General features: G+C 41.2%; 1 protein-coding gene across 1 annotated transcript in view; it reads right to left on the bottom strand.

The window, feature by feature from the left end:
• Nucleotides 1-11,006: 11,006 nt before the first annotated feature.
• The window catches only part of tshz2 (teashirt zinc finger homeobox 2), a 107,307-nt gene continuing 96,255 nt past the window's right edge, over nucleotides 11,007-22,058 (bottom strand). The window contains exon 7 of the mRNA XM_005448379.3: nucleotides 11,007-14,768. Coding sequence (XP_005448436.1) covers nucleotides 11,728-14,768 — 3,041 coding nt within the window. The 3' untranslated portion in view covers nucleotides 11,007-11,727. The remainder of the gene's footprint in view (nucleotides 14,769-22,058) is intronic.

Below are 22,058 nucleotides of genomic sequence, written 5' to 3'. Positions count from 1 at the left end.
CTAGGAGTGTCACACAGTTGCTGCAAATTGGTTGGCTGCACATCCATGATATGACTCTCCTGTTCCACCACATCCCAAAGGTGTTCGACTGGATTAAAATCTACTGGCTGTGGTTTATTTGACTACACTGATCTCGTTGTCATGTTAAAAAAACAGCTTGAGATGATTTGAGATTCATGGCATGGCGCATTATCCTGCCGGAAGAACCCATAAGTCTCTGTGCAGAAGTCTCTTCTGCATACTTTAGTTGTAATGAATGGGTACAGTATTTGAGTTACTGTTGCCTGAATATTCTCCTCCTCTGACCGGCATTAACGAGGTATTTTTATCCAAAGAGCTGTCGCTCACTAGGTAATTTCTCTCTTTCGGACCATTTTCTGGAAACTTCACAAATGCTTATTACGAAAAAACTCTTAGTAGACTGTTTATTTGTTTATTATTTTATTAATTTATTGTGTTATATGTTTACAGGATCATTTAATTTCATGGCCATAATCTCCATTGTTTTAAAAAACTAAAATCAGAGAAGCATTAACATGTGCTTCACATCTGACTCAGTATCTCAAAAGAAACTCACTAAAAACATTTTATTTTGAAGAAATCTGCCATACATTATCCAACCACAGCGTGCTGGGTTGATGGGAGATTTACTGCTACAACAATGCGTTTTCTCAGTCTGAAACTGTGCCTTAATCTGGGCCAGGAAAAGTGAGTTGCAGCAGCATGTCACATCACATTAACACAACCTGATTGTCACATCACATTTAATTGGAGTTATATCACAGAAAAAAACCCCAAAACATGTCTAACCATATTCTTATGCATGCTCTCTCGTGCTCTTATGGGTCATTAGACAACATTCAGTAGTTTTTGGATAGGTGGTGAAGGGTGTTTTTTTTTTTTTTCAAACTTTGCTTGAGGCCCATGGACCCAGGCTGTGTTTACAGGCTGAGAGAAATAGCTTAAATCTGCTGGCGTCAATGCTGATTCATGTCAAATTGAGTGGCAGGTGACCCGAGAGCCGGCAGCCAGACAGTGAGACGGATTACAAGTGAGCAAAACGCCAACAACCTCTGGCCTGCTGTGGGGCAACAGATGACAGCAGAGGAGGGCAAGAGGTGGAGAGCTCTGTGTGCAAACCCCCCCCCCCAGCTCTCCATCTATCCATCAACCCATCCCCCTCTTGGCCACTATCCATTCAAGCTTACTGATAGACAAGGGGAAATGAGAGCATTCACTTGTTAAAATAATACAGCTATGTCAGATGTTGAAGTAACTTGTTACAGATTCGTTGTTTTACTTTTTAAGTGTCACTTCTACCAAGACTATAGTGCATCTGGCTAGAGTTAGACTCCGTAATGTTACAGCACACGTACAAATCACCAGATTTTAAAATTGCTTGTCAATCAAAAAGGTCATTGTAGTTACATTATGCGGTCGTAGCAGCGGAAATTACATTGTAGCCAAATACAAGTGAGGAATAAGTGTTTGTGGCTTCAGGACTAACAAGGCTGCAAGTCAGGAAGCGGTCCATTAATAGAAAGGTGTGAACACTATATGCTCCTAGTGAAAAATGTGGACAAGAAGAGAGAGGGAATGAAAATGCTCCTGCTCGCCTACAAATGTGCAGTGGCAAAACGTAAGCATGCATGTGCCCTTGTTGACGGCTGGTTGCAGCAGAGCCAACAAACCCCGAATTCTCCTGACAGCGTCTGAGGGGCCCGAATCCAATCCCCTCCAATTCCGGTTGTTAGTTTACAGCGAGGACGACCTTGCACGGTGCTGACAGTCAAATTCTTTCCAGGCTGTTTCCTTGGATTTTATAAATGTTATATCTCGCTGTGCCACGATGTTACAAAAAACTGCATTAAATCGTTTGCAGCTGAAAGTCGATAAAATGAAACGATTAAAAGCATCAATATTCTATAATGTCTGATTAAAAAAATCAGCTTTCGAAAAATTTATATTAGTAAAAATAAGTAATAGTAATTTCGCACCCAAAATGTCCCCATCTGGACCAATCAGCAACAAATGTGTCACTTTGTTTTGAAATGTAATTTCCCCTCGGACCAATCAGTGTAATTCTGATTGCCGAAAAGCAGCGGCGATATGAATCATTTTCCACATTTTGTCAAAGTGAGATCAGTCATGTCTGATGTTTTGTGTCTGACACATAAATGAGCAAACAGATGTTGCGCTGTTTCTATTGGGCTCATATGTGTAATTCGGAAAATCTGAAAACACAGCTGTTAGTTTCATCATTTTCAAGATTTAGCTCGATATGAAAAGAAGTGGCTCCACGACTCTTATGTTGCATTAAACTTACCTTTAACATATTTAAAAGAGCATCGTCACCCTGGCCCCAAGTTACTGTCAGGCCAGCGGAGCATTTTAGCGTCCATCAGCTCATTCTGCTTTCTGTTTTGGTTTTCTCTGACCGTTTCCATCAGATTTATTTAAAGCTGCAAGCAGTTGCTTATAAACCCATGCTGTAGCTCATATCAGCAACAAACTGGTGAACTTTGGCATCTAGAGATCCTGATAACTCATTCCCACAAGCTTATAACCTTGAACAAATGCAGCTGTAGTCTCCTGGATGTGCAAATAGGCAACTGCTTGTTCACAAATGCGCCTTATCAACTTTATAGGGAAATGATAACAAGGTGTGATCCTAAAGTCCTGCACCTCCAACTATAAAATAATAAAAATAAATGAACTACCTGGCCCCTTCAAAGTTATGTCTTTGTGGACGTTTGGACCACCTCCAGCACAGCTTCTGTTTTTAGAGCTCTCCTTGGAAACGCAGCTCTGACCTCTCGCATGTGCTCGACTGCAGTTTCACTACATGCCTCAAATATGAGCAGAGAGCAAACATCGACTTCTGTGTGAAACGGGTTCAAATTTCAGGTTGAGAATCATCCCTGGTGGATGAACTGCAGCTATCACCCAGAGCCCAAACAGGAGTTTTGGGCATCAGGTCAAGAGTATAACCAGGAGAACGGCTGTGCGCTGTGAATTCATCTCCCACAGTCAGACTGTCAGTGCAGAGTGTTGCTGTCATTCAGTAAGAATTCAGTAGAAGCAACTTCATCTGTAAAGCACGCTGTGACGTCATCGCAGCGCAAGACGTTTCACGCAGGTGTTCAACTATCGGCTGACCGCCTTCCCTCAAAGTTTAGTCTTGTTAAAAGTGAACTCAACACATTTGTTTGGATTTTTAGCGAGGTGACATCTGTGTACAAGAACGGTTATTATATCCTTTAATTTGTTAGAAGAAAATTAAATCAACAAAACAACAAATGGAGAGAATAAAAAAACATTTGGCCAAAACTCAAACTTGCCGCCCACAGTTAGTCTTTTAAGCCAATAAGATAAATAATCTGTATGCTACTTCACTCACACCACTGGTTTATAATGCTGATATTAGATGGTAGTAAGATCACCAGCCAATAAATGAGACATAATTAACAGATAGATAAGAATAAGTATCATCGATATGTTGTTAATAATTACAACAGGAGGTCCAATAATACTGCTGAACACTACATGGCTGTCGGTGCAGCATCGTTTATTAACCAAATAAGCTGTCAATCAATTTCTGTGGTCCTGTTTTTGTTTTAGATCAATTTTGACTTAAGTAAATTTGTCATTTCAACCATGTTTGCGTGATGGCCACACCAACATAACCTTTGCTTACCTTCCACCATGCTCACCTGATCCTTGCTGAAAGGCCACCATGACATAGTGGACGTGATACTGCAAACATCAGGGATGCACAAGTCCACAAGACCTCCAAGTAGCAATCTAAAAATAGCAGCTAAAGTAGGGCAGAGCTGCCCAAAGAGCCTTCAAGTGAAGACCAGCCAAATTTATCTCAGGTATGTTTTTCATTTTTATGATTGCACCAAGTTTAAGACTTTTTGCATCGTCCCTAAGCAGATAAATCAGTGAAGTCTCGACTTTCCTCTGGGTTTTTCAAGTCGTCACGTGACCACAACAGCTAGCGCAACAAACTAGCTAATTTTCTACCAAAGGAGTTGCTTTATTTTCTGAATACTTTTACCATATCATTACAAATATGTCCTGTATTGATGAGTAAGTTACAGTAAAAGTCAGAGTCTGCCCGGGTGACAGCAGGCTCTGGGCTGTTTACAGGTGTGAGTCGTCATATAAGCTGCTGCTTTTTCACTGTAGCTAACATCAAGCTGGAAATTACTGCAACAATACATCTGTGGGTGCTTGGTGCTACAGGAAGCTGTAGTCATTTGTAATCTTTCTCCTTCTGGCACTGACTGTTTAGTTCAGTTTATCTTTGAAATCCCCTTGTCACGCACACTAGCACTCTCTGGTATCAGAGCCTTACAAAAAAAAAAAAAAAAGGTTTCTGTTGGCTGGAATGTGAGAAAAAGTGACTGGGTTTCTGCTCGCTCCCAGCAAAATCTTCATATCTCCTGCTAGGATATGTTTTGTTCTTAACCTGAGTGTCTGTTATCTGCATTAAAGCTCAGGATGTACTTCGGAAGCTCAGTTTCACATCTCTGGACCCGGTAACCATTAATCTTCATTAACTTGTAGTTTCATGCATTTTTATTTGACGACATTAAGATTTGATCTGAATAAGCTTAAAACTTTGCTTCACAGTTTAAGCACTGCACTTAATGCACATGAATTTAAGAATTGGGTTGGGCAGTTTTAAAAAAAAAAGACCACAGCTGATGCAACACAATAGAGAGAAATTGTACCAAGCAGTTCATTACTGTTGTTATAAAAACGGCTGCCTATATTGCCTACAATTCCTAAGCAGACACGAGGAGCTGCTATAAATATCTGATAAGCTGACTTCTTCTGTATCTACACTCAGAGATTTTTTTTTTACAAATGTTCTAGCTTGTAGTCCGATTTTAAGCTGATTTAAGTGACAGAATCATTGGGCACAACTCGACCTCTCTCTCAGGTCACACCAAAGACTGTAAATAGAAGACGGAAGCTGCCACCAACTTACTATGTTGATTTAAGAAAATTGAAGCCTCGTGTTTTCAACATTGTAGCCACAGTCATTAACATTTGATAAACTGATCCGTAAGGCCAGTAGTGTTGTGGGGATGGAGCTGGACTCCCTCAAGGTGGTGTCAGAGAGGCGGATGTTGACCAAAATAAAGACAATGTTGGATAACACCTCCCACCCACTCCATGACATGCTGGTCAGTCACAGGAGCACGTTCAGTGAGAGACTGAGAGTACCGAAAAGCACCACTGAACGACACAGGAAATCATTCCTGCCTGTGGCCATCTCCCTGTACAACGCATCCACTTAACACACTGGTTACTGCTACAACTACATGTTTCTTTCCAGCTATTTATTAATGTGTGACTTATGTATATATATATATATGTATATTGTACTATTCTTAGTTAGCGTGTTGTCTGTTTTGTTAATGTTGGTTTATAATGGAGCACTGTAACAAAAAATAATTTCCCCCAGGGATCAATAAAGTATTCTGATTCTGATTCTGATTTTTTATGGCTCCACATGGGCCTATATTTAGACAAGAAAATGGACAGTTCAGTTATCAGTTAATGCTAGCAAGCTTGGTTAGTAAGGTGCAAAGGTATGGTTCAATAACCTCAGTTAGTTAATGCAACACCTACCAGTGGGCTTGCCAGCACCAGCCTGTCACTTAAAGTGCCCATTCCTCTGGTAATGAATACACTGATCCTTAGTGTAGTTTAAGTGAGTGAATAAGAAAGAAATTCAGTCCCTGTACAGCCTGAAAAATCAAAAAGTTACATTTGTTTCTGCTGCAAAAGTGGACTTTTTAAAATGGGAGCGTAAAGGGACTGACAAGTCTATGTGGACTTGAGCTATGACATTTGTACAGTAAACACTGTTCAATTTGTGTATAGTCTCAATTGCTAGTTTCATATTGTGTTGATTACTATATGACAGCAGTCCCCAACCCCCAGGGCATGGACCGGTACCGGTCCGTGAGTCGTTTGGTACCGGGCCACGAGAGCTGAGGCTCGGGTGGGAAATTTATGGTTTTCAGGGTTTTTATTGTTTGTTTTATCGTTATTCTTTTCATCGTTAACTTGGTTTCACTGGGTTTTTTCCCGTGTGTTATTAATAAATCTTCTTTTTTTTGGTACCGGTACTGTTTTTTTTTTTTTTTTGTTGCATTTATCTGCGACACCTTAAAGGCCAGTCCGTGAAAATATTGTTGGACATAAACTGGTCCGTGGCGCAAAAAAGGTTGGGGACCGCGGTTAATATGATATTCATTTTGTAAATTGAGGTCCTTGTTAGAGTGAAAAAGAGTCTGCTTTAGGGCGGGGCCGAAGCAGACGAATGAGCATGCAGTCTCTTCAAAAAACCAAGATGGCAACATTCAAAATAAATGGTTGTGTCCATCATTTATATACAGTCTATGCAGTGTTCAAATGAGCAAATTCCATTCACAAATGTCTTTGCATAGTGTAAATTGTTAGTGATGTTACACTGAAGTCAAAAACAAACGATACATAGCCTTAAAAGAGTGCATCAGACCTGTTTCTGTATCATTGTTAACAGAAAGAAACACATTTCATCATCAACATCTGGATTTTTATATTGCTTTTAGTTACACTTTTATGTGGGTGCAGAAAAAGGCACCTGCTGTTAAAATTCCAGACTAGACAATTTTTTCCTCCAAAAATGTTGCTGCATTGACATTAATTTTATTATCAACCCCCTGGTTTTACTTCCAGTCTTCCTGTTTTTTTTTAATTGTAGCTGCATTCCCTGTCACCATTTTTTTTATTTTAAACAACTGAATAATCCACTGAGTCAAATTTGGACATTCCCTTTTCATTTGTCACAAGAATCAATATGTGTGTTTCCAGATATAATTTATTATCTATTTACAGCTGAACCACAGATTACTCAAAGCACAATCCTGTTAGATGAGTTGCACATGTTCCTACCGCCATATTAAAGCCTCCTAATAAGCCTAGGTGTCACCCCTGTCTCTGGTGTCTGGCCACTTTCTTCCTTTTCTCAGCGAGTCCAGAGATGCTTGGGAGGCACAAGCAGCCAGTCGGCAAGAATTAGAGCAGCGTCCGTGATTGTGCTGACGTCTGCAAGGGGCTAGGCTGGAGATTAAGCCCAATAAAAATGTGTGATTTGTTGCTTTCATATTTGGAAGATGTCAGCTTCAATTTGAGCTAGCACGCTGCCTTGAGGCAGGCTGGGTGAAAAATATGAAGGATGCGCTGATGAACTGCTGGCAATCAAGTGTTAGTTCTCTCATCCACTATATGATGGCAGTGAAAACCTCCACACATTGTTACACAGCGGCTTGGCAAAATACTGATGGCATCATTTTGTTTATTATAATACATTTCAGTTTAAAATGAAGGGAATTTAATGTATTTAATAATCTTTTGTTCAGTCATCCATTTACACTTTTGCCAAAGGCTTCTCGTGCTCCCACGACTACCCCAATTTGGCAACTTTAAGCCGCCCTGTTCAGCGTTCGCAAGGAACATGCAAACATTTGCTGGTTCATTTTTGCCATTTTTGTTGTCCACATTTATATTATTGAGATTATCCCCGCTGTTATAAATTTCTGTAAACATCTATTAAATGTTTACTTCTTATAAATTCTAATTCTGTTTTTAGGTAAAGTACTACTTAAATTTGACATTTATATTAGAATACAAATGTAAAAACTAATGAATTATTTACATGCTAAAGTACAGCCCTAAATATCCTGAATGAAGCCCGGCTCACTGACAATGACTCAAACACAATAACGTTAGTCACCCATCCTTTTCGGAGCACTGGCAGTAGTGGTGCCTAAAAGACAGAGGGGAGAAAAAGGGGGAGAAATAATTAAAAAGCCAAATGTGCAAAGATTTAAGATCGCTTGAGCATTATCAGGAGCGTGGCTGGACCGACTGTTTAAGATTCTGAAAGTTTCAGAATATCTCATGCATTATAACTGAAGCACCACCCTGAGTTCCCTGAGTTTAATCCTTTTTGCAAGTGCTTCATCAACCTTCAGCTTTTTTGACAAGACAGAAGTTTCAGCATGTATGATTAATAAGATACAAATGTGCAACTGATATTTGATAAATGACTTTGGTTTCATATTCATGATGTACAATGAATATGCAGCACCAGGGGCTTAGGCCTACTTGATTGATCAAATGTATTCCATTCATCACTTATTTTTGCTTAATTAGCATATTTGAAGCAACACCATTAACAGTGGAGGACTATGGGCTATTTGGAAGATATGATGTATGTAAGGGAGCAGACATACGTGCATAACTCTTTGTCTTGCAGTGCTCATATTCTCAGGAGGTAGAATTCATTAGAAGGCAGATTTTAGAGCTTGTTATTAACCACAAAAAGGAGGAAATAAAGATGGAAGGCATGGGTGTAGCATTAGGATACGTTGTTTTTATCCCACTACTACTTTTATATTTAGAGTATGTTCTCCGCCATATTTAAAACTAATATCATGTCACCGTGTCTTCGATAGTACATTGTAGGGCAATAAAATGTTCTGATATGTAATATGTGATAGGAATGGAGCAATGCGATGCTCTTTGTTGGAGATTTCTCCGAGGGACGTAATAACCTGAGGACTTTGGGGAGAATAAATGGGAGTAAAGGGAGTTAGGATGTGGGTCATTATAGCTATAAGTTCTAAAGCCCTTCATTAAACACATGAGCTCGTCATTACGCTGCTGCTGCTGCTGCTGCTGTGTGATGAACATTTTGAACCCTCCTCCCTCCCCGCCACCTCCAGTTTACAGGCCAGATGATGCAAGTGAATCCATGCTTGTCTGGCACGGGGCGAAGCAAAGTCAAACACAGTGTAAATGTTTTGTGTGTATCCAAGCAGGCAAATTCTGATGCACATTTGCCCTATTACAGCACATCAGCATCAGAGAGACGCACGCCAGTGCAAGCAAGGAGAGCACACTTATCATTATTTGATAGCATGTTTAATGACAGATTGACAAAGGATTCGCAGATGCGAGCTGGCGTCGATTTTGCTAAGGTCGCTTTTCACTGCATCTGCGACGCAAGTAGACTTATGTGCATAATTTGATTTTTCAGCCAAGCCATTAGGACTATTTTAGAAAGTATCTTCAAGGAGGGAATAATAGAAGCACTTTTGGTATTTTGAGTCTGACATTGAGACATTTGCAAAGCCTTAAAACATTTCAAAACAATTTCACAGCTGAACTTTTGTAAAAATCAATGATATTAATAGTGAAAATAACATAATAAATTGGCTTCATTCCATTTAGGGCGAGGTGTGACCGCATCCACTGTTCGCTACATGTTTTTTTAATTTTATTTCTTTTTTCATTAAGAGCAACATGGACGGAGTCATGCTTCATCACTGGGCCATCTACCCAGCGCTAATGTGGAACTGCAACAAATAAAAGCTTATATTGTGTTTATATCAGGTCTACGTATGAGCGCGTTAGCATCACTGATCCCTATGACAACCAGTTTTTTGGGGGTTTTTTAACCGTGCATGTATCTGTGGGTGTGTCTGTGTTCAGTAATTAGCCATGACATGTTGCATGTAGAATGCAATTAACAGCGTTAATGTATGCAAACACTCAAAATGAATATAAAGCACCCAAAGAATAATGGGGTTATTTCACCTAATTATGATGATTATGGCACCTAAAGAATGTAGGTATTTAATAAATCACGCACTGGAAAGAATAATGTGTATTTGAAAACAGCGGATATGTATTTTGATTTGCACCTTTAAATTATTTCACGATAAGAATCTTATTAACCTTAAAAAATGCACATCCATACAAGCTTTTTGTGTACCAACAATAAATCCCACATTGACTTTGACTTATTAGGGCAAATTATAGCCAGAGACAACTAATTTCCTTCTGCGGCTGCACTGATGACAGCATTTTTCTTTAGTTAGCCTTGGGTAAGTCTCTACTAGGTTGTGCTGATTCTTCAAAATGCACTTGTAGACTAAATATGCTCTGAATAACTGCTGTGGATAGAATTACGGCAAATCAACGTGCATTTTAGATAAAAATGGAAAAGTATGTGCTGCAAAATGCACAGCCTCGCTTTAATGAACAAAAAAACCCCCAATAGTATTGTCATTGTTTCTCTGCAGAGCATTCTGCTGCAGCTTAAGGACAATGCTTGCTTCAAACAAAAAAAAAGAAAGAAGTAAGTTGCTCCTTTAAAACATAATGGCCCCACAGACAAATCAGAGATCCATCGGCGAAGAAAGGCACTAAATAATTTATAGCTTTAATCTGCTCACTGAGGTGTGTGGTCTTTGACAGTAATTATAAATGCAGGGAGAAATTATAGCTGAATACTTTAACTGCATTAGGAGTCATCTGATGAACAACGTGATTGCCTGCTCATTTCCAACAATAGGGGGCAAGTTGGTGTCACAGCATTCAAATCACCACAGTGCCCATGTGCTTTTTCCCATTTACCATCAAATGTCAGTTGCCTGTTATAAAATAGAGATTTGATGGGTGGAGGTAATTGAGGACTTGATTGCTTGAAAAAAAAGATGAATTGCATAAAATGTTTATGAATTTAGGAGGCAATTATTTTTAATAGCCTTGAAATAATAGAGCTGGAGGAAATATGTTTAATTGTTATGATACCATCTTGCGGCAGCATTCACAGGAAAGCAATAAAGTCTGACAACAAGATCTTTGAAGTGTATCTAAAAGTCATAAGGTAACAAATGAGTGTGGCGTGCTCTATAGTGGCGTGATGTTGTTCTTTGTCGTGTATAGGTTCTGTGTGGCCTGCAAAGATTTCAGTTTATGTTTCACAGTATTTTACAGGTCCACACATTCAGCTGATACAGTGTGAATAACCGGAAAGGCTATATTGTAAATGAATTATATTATTATTGTGAATCATATCAGCTGATTATTCTGTGTAAAAGTAGGAAAATAATCAAATTAAAAAGGGAGCCAAAAAATACAAGGCATTATCAAATGTTAACTCTTTATTTGAATAAGTAAAAAAAGGTGCAGGTATCACAGGTATCATCTGCCTTTTTGTTATCCTTGTTGCATGAAACACACGTTTTTTTTTCTTCTAAAATATATTTACATGTGAAAGAGCCTCATTCTGAAACTGTCTAATTTATTTTTGAGTCATGTACAGGATCCGAGTCTAAACTGGTGATTAAATTTTTATTAAAGTGCTTTTTTCCCCCCCTCGTCTATCGTTGCAACACGAAACATCTTTACATAGCAATACACTGTACAGGTCTGCATGAGTGTGGTCGCGTTATCAGGCTACCTGCTTCAACAGCTGCACGTCTGTGCGGCTGGACTGTATCACAGAGGTTGTAAAGTACAGTTAGGTCATTATTTTGTCTTTGAAATACAATTGAAACTTGACATATCATACAAATAAATAGTAGTCATAGCCAGGGCTATTGCATGCAAACATCAGCAATAATGTTTCTTCAAGCAGTAATACATTTCATTACTGGTGATGCATTTGAGCAGGGTGCAAAAGTATCTCTTAGTGTTTCCTTACACAAATTCTAACCAGTGTGTCTTTGCTGTAATCCATTAATTTTTTTTTAAGTCGTTACAATGCACACTACACAATGATAATTGAAAAATGGTTGAATTATCTGACCCGTGTATTGAAATAAAAAGGCAAGAAAAGGAAAAAAAAGGTGACGGTAATATGAAAAACTACTCCTTGTCCATTTCCACATATTGTGAATGGTTGTCAGGGGATTTGCTGTGAGTTTTACTCAAATGGAGTTTGACTGCATGATTACTTGCAAATGTCCGACAGCAGAGCTTACATTTGAATTTTGAGTCAATGTCCTCCTCTGCGACTAGAGCCTCTGTGGCTCTGACGCTGAGGGCCTTCGACAGTTCTGGCTCCTCTACCTTCGTCTGGTGCTCTACCGGCATTTTGCACATGTCTTTGATTTGGAACCCGAGATGGGATTCCAGATGGGAAATGAATGTGGTGGGTGACCTAAACTGGGAAGCGCAGTCATTGCAGTAGAAGACTGGGTGGCCCGTGTCCATGTTCTTCAGGAATTTGGTCCCTCCCGTTTTCCGCAGCTGGTACTTTACATTTGCTAACCAATGGCTTATGGTAGTCATGGACAGGCCAGTGAATTTAGAGATGTGCATCCGTTCCTGAGGGCCGAGGTCCGAGAGCAAATACTTTCCTTCAGAGGTCTGGAAGAGGCTGGAGGCAAACTGAGCTTGCAGGATGAGAAGATGGCGCGGATTCCAGTTTGACTGTCTACCTTTACGCTTGTGGACGGAGTACACCTCCGCTGAGACATCTTCGAAGCGCCTGACATCCGATTCCAGTTTCATAGATGGAATCCTTGATGGTAATGATGGTTTTGGAGTGGTGGCTTTTGGAAGCACTTTAACCATATCGGCGATATCAGACAGAGCATATTTCTGTGGCATCGGTGCGGAGGGCTGCACTAGCAGGGAGCTCGCCTTGTTGTGTTTAGATTTCGTCAGATCTATTGGCTGGTCATCGCTAACAAAGAGAAAGGTGTTATCGCGCTTATTTCTTACAGGATTTCCGAGCATTAAAGCCGACTTCTCGCTGCTACGATTAATGTCAGCAAACATAGACTGTGTGTGAGCCGATAGTTTATCTACTCTTGAGTTATTGGGCTTATTTGCTTTCCCCAGATGATTGTTCAGAACTGACTGCAGTGCACTAAGAGGGTTTATGCCAAGTATATCCGGAGTGTCACTGAGAGGCTCTGAAGCAGTGCTGCGTCCATTGCTGGCAGTGGGGCTCGGTGTCTTGCCTCTGTCGGAGAAATCTGGGCTCAACTTTCCTTTGATCGCTTCACTCCCTTCATTCACACAGTCTGCATCAAGCTTTGAAGAGGAAGAGGAATCGTCCTGACAATCGCTGTCATCATTCTCTACCAGATCAAACTTAATATTCTGACTTTCTTTACCATCGCTAATGCCAGCCTTTTCTTTTTTGATGTCCACAGTCTGATGCTGTCCCTGGGGAGCCTCAACTCCCACAGCACTGTGGTATAACTTCCCCTTTGGGGCAATCGGTCTCAGCTTGTGGTTGAACGTCTGCTTTAGCTGAGTAGGTGGAGATGCTGAGAGAGGGGCGCTTTTGATGATGCCAGAGAGCTGATAGGCAGCATGAATGCTTGGGTAGGCACTCCAGCTCGGTGTCCCGGTTTGAGCTTTATTTATGGCAGAGGCCACTGTGTTGGCTAAAGATTTAAGAATGTCACCTCCTCCACCCGAGTCCTGTTCAAGATCCTCCTCACGTAGATAAGGGTACTTAAAAGTCCCATTGCCGGCCTTTTGATCCTCACTCTCTTGCTTGTCATCTTTAGTATCACTTTCTTCCATTTTGTCTGAAGTACCTTCCCCCTGGCTATCCTTCTCACCGTTCCCTGGGGAAGGATTTTTTGGAGACACTTTTTCTCCTTCAGTGTCACTGACAGCAGGCTCAGCCAAGCCCTGGATCTTCTCTATGGCCAAGGGGTCAAGGGCTAACTGTTTACCCTTTTTAGAAGCTGAGTTTGTAACTTTGATGAAGTGTCCAGTAACCATCATATGTGTGGTCAGTTGCTGAAGGGTGTCATGGGAGCTTCCACACTCCATGCATTTCAGAATCTGAGATTTGCACGTCTCAAACTGCCAGGTGTAACTCGCTCCATTCTGATATCCATATCGATTGTTGTTGGCGTTTGCAATGCTGGCAGCTCGTTGTGCCTCAGTGTAGCCAGACACACCAGTCGTGGAGTCAGGGGAGCAGGGCCTCGTTGTTTCGAAAGCCCGTTTCTTTGCTGGTGGCAGTAATTTGGGTGTGATTACTGGGATTGGCTCTTTTAAAGGCACTTTTTGGTAATGCTTAGTTTTAATCATATGGACACTCAAATCCTGGAGCGAGTCAAAAGAATGGCCACAAAACATGCACTTCAAAACTTTCTGCGCATCCTCCTTCCCTTCCATGTCTTGCAAGTTTCGTTTCCTAGATTTGGAGGACGAGGCAGAGGAATTACTCTGTTTGCTGTGGTTGTTGTCTTGGTAGTGCCCGCTCTTGTTCATGTGAACTGTCAGCTCAACCAGAGTGTCATAAGCAGCGCTGCAGTCCTTGCAGCGAAATCGGCTGGCTCCCGTGAACACCGAGCCACAGGGTTTGGTGGTTTGCCTATAGAGGTGCACAGAGCTAAAGAGGTTGGGTTTGGTTGCAGGCTTTGGGGAGAGTGTCTGCTGCAAGGTCTTAGAGAGCGCGTCCTGGTGCCAGTCAAACTCACTCTTGGTGCTTCCATTGGTGCTGTCACAGTTGGCTTTGCTGGTGTTTTTGCCAATTTTCAAGTCCATTCCTATCCCCGTCCAATAAGAATCCGCGAGAAAGTTTGCATAGGCCGCCCTCATTTTCTCCAAGCTGCTGCCCGTCTCTTCTTTATGCTTGGAGCTGCTGCTTTCTTCGTCTCGCTGACTCTCAGGTGGCGATGAGGTTTTGAAGTCTGAGAGCCTGTCACTGCTGTCGCTAAGGCGCGATTCCAACTCTGCCTCTTGATTGGAAAGGACACTAATGGGAGAGTTCTGGTTGCTGTAAGTGTTAGTGCTCTTGTTGTCGAGCTCTCTGTCCTCAGACACTTTGGGGCTGGTCTTCTCTGAGCATTCCTCTTCAGTCTGAGTGTCGTTATCTCCGTCTTCTTCAGCGATGGAATCCTGAAGAGCGGCATCTTCATCGGGCACGTACACTAAAAAAGCAAGAGAGATAGCGTATAACATTAAAAACACACTGTGAAACAACAGTTTTCCTAATTTATAATTTCTAAACAATCTATACAGTGAAAGCAAAAGTCATTCCAGAAAGCATAATGGCGATTGCCTTGTGCCTTGGGAGGCTGCTGAGTATAGGTGGACATAATGTTTCTGCTAACAGACTGCTGCTGGTGTAACAGCACCATTTGATTCACGACAGGCCATTGACTTAGTGCTGTGTCCAAGCTTTCCCTGGCCTCAAGTTGAGATGTTTACAACAATCATTGGCCACTGAGTGACAAAAGGAAATTGATTCTTCTGGGGCTTGTTGAGCGTTATTGCAAATGACCTATTCCACGGTGATTATAGATGCCTCAAAACTGCAATGAAAATGTAAGCCTGCTGTTCTGGATAACATCTTAGACTCCCCGAAGCCACTTGTGAGGAATGGCTTAACATAAACTGAGATATTATAACATCCCTCAGTGATTTAGAAATAAATTAAAAGCCATGGCTGAGAAAAATGAGAATATTCGGAATATTCTTTCAGCATTCTGTAATTTAACATCGGGCAACAGATTTTGTTGATAGCAAAAATAAAAATATATTGTAAATACGACGCTGGTTCCGATGCAAATGTTGATCACGCTGGTGGAAAAAGTGATTCAATTATCAGTGCTAAAACCAGACAATTATACAAAATTTCAAAAGATTACTGGCAATCTGTCAAGTCATTATATTTTCCCTGACAGTCTCATAAACAGCAATTACTTCTTTCATTATTCACCTGTTCATTCTCTCAACTCATAGAGCACAAACATTATTGCTTCAATTAACAGATAATTAAACAACAGTATTTCTAATTGACACATTTCCCATCATCCAATTAGTGGAAACTCTGACTCAGCACAGAGCCGTGGCTGCAGGGTCTGCGTGGCATATGAAGACGGCTACAGAAGATTATTACAACCTTTCTGACAATAACTGTTTCCGATTATTTTAAATCTAACTACCCGGCAACCCACGCCAACAATATCACAAACAAAGTTTGCATATCTGTTGAAGACATCCTGCAGTAAATGCAGTTTGTCAGAGTTGTCACACATCTGAGATATTTTCCGCCTCGTAGTCGTGCTGGAAAATGTGCATTTTGGGAGAGACGCGGCAGATGTGCTCCGAGTTAAATATGAATAGGACATAACAGCCCTGTCCAGGCACTTATGCATTTCATGTGGTTAATATTTCTCTTCTGAATAAAGGGGCACTCCATGAGGGGATGACTGAAGCCGAGCACTCAGAAGTCCCACACTGGGCAGCCCATAGAATGTCTTCGTCTTCTCTGCCTTCTGAAAGTAAGACTTTTTTATTATCAATATTTCACAAGTGCCTCAAGAGAAACCCCGGAGATGAACTGCTTGCTAGCTAATGGATGGAGATGGAGATGGGATTCGGACTTTCAAAACAAACATCGAGCACAGGGCCTGGCGAACAAGAGCCTGTACACACACACACACACACACACACACACACTCAAGAGCCCCAATGTGCTGTGACCTTGATCTACCGCAAGAGAAATGTTTTGATTGGCCAGCCGAGGTCTGTGATGGCCTCCGAAACACCCTTGATGCTAAGGGAGAGAGTTGTCAAGAGCACAGAGGTATGTTTTATTTATAGTCTTATATATAGTATTCACAGTGAAGGAGAACACCAATGGCTTTGACAAGCAGCCAGTTGATGTCATCTCTCTTCAAAGTCATCACTAAAGCTGAAAGTATAGTAAGAATGTACACCAAAGTGGGGGGAACAGTATTTTCCAGTCTGGTGGTGGTTAAAGGAAAATTGTTCACTCCTTGATCAGACCATAATTTACAGTGCAGGCCATTTTCTGCATATCTCCTGTGCCTAGAAATTTACTGCCCTCTTAGTAAAATAATTGTGCATTTGACAAAGAAGGGATAAACACTGGGTTCCTGGAAATACGACAAAGCTGTACCGACTTTAATGTGAATGTTTGTCCTCATCTTAGTATTTGAGGATGAAATTGACAGAGATTAACAGCTGCCCTTCCTGCTGTTGTACGCCTTTCTATCAGATGCCCCGAGTAGCAGACATCCTGAGGCACCAATTAACCTTCTAGAGGGGATCATTCCAAGATACCCACATGTCTAACTCCGCTTCTCACACTATTTGTAACTGTGCTTTGCCAGCTCTTGATCTACCACAGAACTGCTGCCATGCCAAGCTGCATTACTCTGTAATCCAAGAGCACACTCAAGGACAATGGGAAAACAACCAAACACCTACGAGAGTGATCATTGTATTGTGACAAACATGTTTGTCAAGTGATACGCTTCATAAAGCAGCATTGTTCAAAGCATAAGCACTAAGTTGTGTATCATCTTGTAAAACAATAGCGAACAGCTATTTCTAGTTCTTCTTGTTTTTTCATAAATCAGAAAGAATAAGAAATGCTGGCTTTGAAAATGTTGTCTCAGAGTCCGAACGAGGCAACTCAGCTAGCCTTAGAAAACAAGAGGCTGGCATGCCTTGCTTGAGATTTAGCATGTCATAAACTGCTGTAAAGCCTCCAATCTGTGTCACTACAAATTTATATCTTCAGACAGAGATATGCAAAGGTCAAAAAACCTGAGGTGTCCATCATAAATCAGACGGTTGAAGTGTTTACAACCTTTATCCGTTAGAACAGACTCTTGGCATAGCGAGGCTGGGATTTACAGAAGCGGCAGCCTGTTTCTGAGCCAAAAGCTTTTTCCCCATACATCCAGAGAAAAACAGCTAACTGCACAGAAAATAATAGATTATATTTACTGCTACCTTCATGGTGGCATGCTGTCCAACAGGGCCGGTGTTAAAAGCGTACATGAGATTATATTTACAACTCAACTTTCAGCATTAGTATCTTCATCGAGCAAAATCCCCTCTCCCAGAGGAAGTGAGTCTATTCAAAATGCGTCAGTCATTGTAGAAATGTATGTGACAGCTGTAAAAGGGCATTCTGTTTCCGATATTAACATGCCAGGAGAAACTTTTGTAATGGTGAGAACATCAACATTTATCCCTTGGAAGGTCAACATTTCCTTCATTAATCTGACAAGCCACAGAGAGTTAGCAGCCTGAGGAGCTTAGCTAATGGACAGCTGCAATACCCATCGCAGGACTTTGTGAGTATCCGAGGTAACACTATCTTCAGAGAAGATTGGGTAATTCATAGGTGCCAGTGACAGGTCTGCACGTCTGCGCCACTTTCCCCAGTGCTCCCTGGTTGTCTCAAGCTACAGTTTTTGCTGCTCGCAAATCAATATCTCTTTTTACTTCTCATTGATTGCATAGCGGTGGGACCAACCTAAGCAGGACTGTTATGACATTTCTAGATTTCCCCCTGTCCTTGGAACAATCAATTACACGCGCATGGCAATCAAAACCTCTTTGCAAAATGAACCTGCTCCATGACATTTTCATCTCCCGGATTTATGCCACGTGAAGAAAAAAAAAGGAAAGAGAGAGAAGGAGATAGAGAGAGGCCTGCTGGATAGGCAGAGCACACAGTAACAACGCAGGTCAGGACTGAAGCTTCTCTCCGGGTTGTCTGTAAATGTAGTACTATGTATCTGTTTCCACTTTGTGCTTTCACTCACATCTAAGCAATGTACCCACTTAACTGCAGCTTTACGTTGCGCAGCACTTAGTCACCGTCTGCTCATCTGTTGTTATAAATAGGTGGGAAATGTCACTCAGAAAGTACTTGCTGTACAAAACATAATTGCAAACAAAGTTGTGAAGTTTTTTCTCCTTTGTCAATGTTGGAAACAGCATGATGTGTTTATAAAAGTCACCACGATGCGATTTCTTCAGTGAGCTATCATTAGAATGAGACGCGCACATGCCACAAGGTTTAATATTTGACAGTGATATCTGACAAACTCGGTGAGAAGTGCACGTCAAGATCAAACAGATACATTGTCAGACATCCTGATGATAGTCCTGATGACACATCTGAAGTTAATTCTGAACTGAATCACATGAGAAACGGCGAAGACCTAATTCTGAGCCCCGAAGCCATCTGTAAAGATCTGTAAACACCTCTCTCTTCATTGTTCCCTGTCAGGAAACAGTCTCCCCGAGCCCAAGGACACTGCAGAGTAAAGAGAGAACAATCACACGCAGCCTGCTCCCTTTGACAAAATTTGTCTGGAGGTTAATTGATATCACAGAATGAAACAGTTTTTGAGTTGCTTTTAAATCAGAAAGTGCCATTAGATCCTGTCTGACCTATTATTTAGTTTGAGCACTTTTGTGTTAAATGATTCCAACGATGCAGTTAACAGACTTGGAAACTGTGCAGACAGACCGAGTCTTTATCGTGTTGTATTTAGCTGCAAACGGTTATTAAGAATACTGCAAAAAATATAAAAGACTAGATAATGTTTTAAAAGCAGCCACGAGTCCCTGCAAAGTAGTTTTGCTGGATCTTTCTCAGGCTTTGTCTAGAAATCCATGAGACAGAAACACTGTTGTTAATTTTTGTATGCATGAAGGAGATGTAACTTAAAGCGCATTACGTACTTCACTAAACACAAGCTATTCATGCAGATAAATGCCTTGCTTTCATCCACCCTCAACTTTAATATTTAATAGTCTAATATAATCAAATAAAAACTGGAAGCTCAAAAAAGACACGGACAACTTGAGGACAGATTGTGAACACAACAAATGGCACAATGTGCTCAGATGGACCCGGAGCCAGATTAATATGATAGGATCGCAAATATGACACCATATCCTGCCATCTGGCTGTTCATTTGGGCAAAAATGATCACAATAATTATGGCAATTAATCAAAAATGTTTTCACAACCAACATTCTGTTAACTAAAAACACAGAGAACTTTGGAATGCACAATCGCTAATAAACACACACACTCACGCGCACAAGTCGCACAGCTTTCGAGCATGTTTAGTTTGAGTTATGGGACATTTTTATGTAATGACACAAATGTGGGAGTTAGTAAAAGTCTGTTCCTGCATGTTGCATGGATGCTAATCATGGTATTTACTGAGCCACATCAGATTGCAATGTCTAACTCCAGGAGCCCCTTCTCAACATGAAGTCACTGCTCCTTTTGATGCCTACTAGAAGCTTCTGCTCTGAGATGCATCAGTCGGCCCGCTGCCTAATTGGAAGTGAGCGGTGGGAGAGCATTGCAATCTGCACTCCAGCACCCAAGTCATCGCTTTGAACGTGCCACAGCCGCCACATTATATGATGCTGCCTGGTGTTGCGTCTCACCAAAGGGTCCCCTGTCAGCACCAGAGGAGACAATTATACATATAATGTTTCCTTCCTGTCTCGTAGGATTTTTTAAACCCTGACGGCACAAAGCCAGGTGCTGTATGCGCATATGATAACAACGGGAATTTTGAATGTGTCAGGTAGCCTAAATTTTGGAAATAGTTTTCAGTCTCTTCAATATTACCAGTTCTAATGAACTGCTAATAAGCATTGACCCAAATCTGTTTAACACAGCTTTCCACTGGTCTCTGGTTCAGTATGAACTGTACTCACACTGTGTATCTAAATGCATTTAAGAATAATCCAAAAACATATAAATCTCTAACGCTGAGCTTTCTATTTTTCACATATGTTGTATTTTGTGCCACAGCATCGATACATTTTCTTAAGTAAATTATGTGAATGGCTCTTCCTCCACTAAAACGACTGAATTTCATTAAAACGAGGGGGCAGATTTTTAAAAATCCATAACATTTACTTGGCTAGCTGTAATTAAGAAGAGCTGGAAAAAAAGCGAGTTAATGCTTTAAATTACTGGCTGCTGAATAAACCGTAATGAGGTATTTTTTGTAGCTAGCAGCACAACCAAAATCCGCAGTCTCTCGCTAACAGGTATATATAAAAAATTCAAGAACATGTATAAGCTTACAATTGAAGAGGCTTAAAAGCCTCTGCGTATATTTGCCAGATTATGGATGATCTTCTCTGCCCTAACTGATAAAGTTCCAGTTGGTGGAGCAGAAGCGGGGCTGCTTCAGCTCCAGTGTGTTTTCCACTAGCGGGAGGGGAGCAGCCTCGCGCCGCTCTGTCACTTGGTTTCTGAAGAGCCCGTGACACGGCTCTCCAGGAGCGACATGATGAGGTCTGATGGTTCCTTTCTGCAGAATAGCAGTTTACCCCTCATTCACCCTTATCAGAGAGTGAACCCATCATCTTACAGTACGCCACTCAAACCGCTTCGCATATTGGAGCTGACCAGTCGAGCAAACAGGGCGGTACTAATAAAAGACCATCTTGCTTCGGTTCAAATTTCCCTGATTGAATGTCAGTCAGGAATGTTTGCGTGGCAGCGGGGAGGAAAGTGGGCCATCGTTTAAAGGACCACTGCCTTGAACACATAAGGCCTTTGTTCGAGTTTTATGAGATACTGAGTGAAAGGTATGATGGCCTGCAGTCACCTAACGTGCTGTTTGTTTTTCATGCTCACTAGCCTGACTAAATAAAGCGGTTTTCAATTCCAATTCAATCATTTTCTGATGTTTTAGAAGCATTTTGTTATTTTGCATCTGAGTGGCAACATCCAGGATGCAATTATCCTTATTATTGAATTGAACTTTTATTTCCTTGTGATCTGGGATGCGTTATTTCATAACATAATACTACAGCATCAAAAGCCAGTGGCAAGTCTTTTTGGACGCTGTTCCATTTAGTTTTCCCTCGAGAGCAGTAGATGTATATACAGCGCATACAGTCCCCGCATCATAAACTTTGCATGAACCCTAAACACTGGCCCTCCCAAACAGCAACGGCCCTCCATCAAGGTCAGGCCTTGATGAATCTGATAGTGCAGCTGGAAGAGACTGTGTGTATTCTATTAAAACAATCTGCATTTCACTAACTCCTCCCGCCCGCTCTGTCCCTGTATAGATCTTTCATTAGATTCTGGATGGGCTCCAGCCAAAGCTTTCCTTGTACAAGCAGTTTTATGCCGTTTTCAGCAAAGGGAGGCATTTTTTTACATTCCAAGTTCATTAATAGTAGATTGCCACTTTTTCCCTTCATTAAATACAATGAGGCTACAGAGTGAATTTGCAGCTGAAGCATGGTACTGTCAGTTTCTAGTGGGACCAAAGGCTGCTTCATGGCAAGCATAAAGGGAGAGAAGCAAGGCAGCCAAACCTGGAGCTCCGTGGGACAAGACAAGCAGCAGTAAGAGAGGCAGAAATGCTTCAAAACAGCCCGCTCCCTCCTATTCA

Source organism: Oreochromis niloticus, linkage group LG20 (assembly GCF_001858045.2).
Source record: "Oreochromis niloticus isolate F11D_XX linkage group LG20, O_niloticus_UMD_NMBU, whole genome shotgun sequence".
Lineage (NCBI taxonomy): Eukaryota > Metazoa > Chordata > Actinopteri > Cichliformes > Cichlidae > Oreochromis > Oreochromis niloticus.
This window is presented reverse-complemented; position numbering and strand designations above follow the sequence as displayed.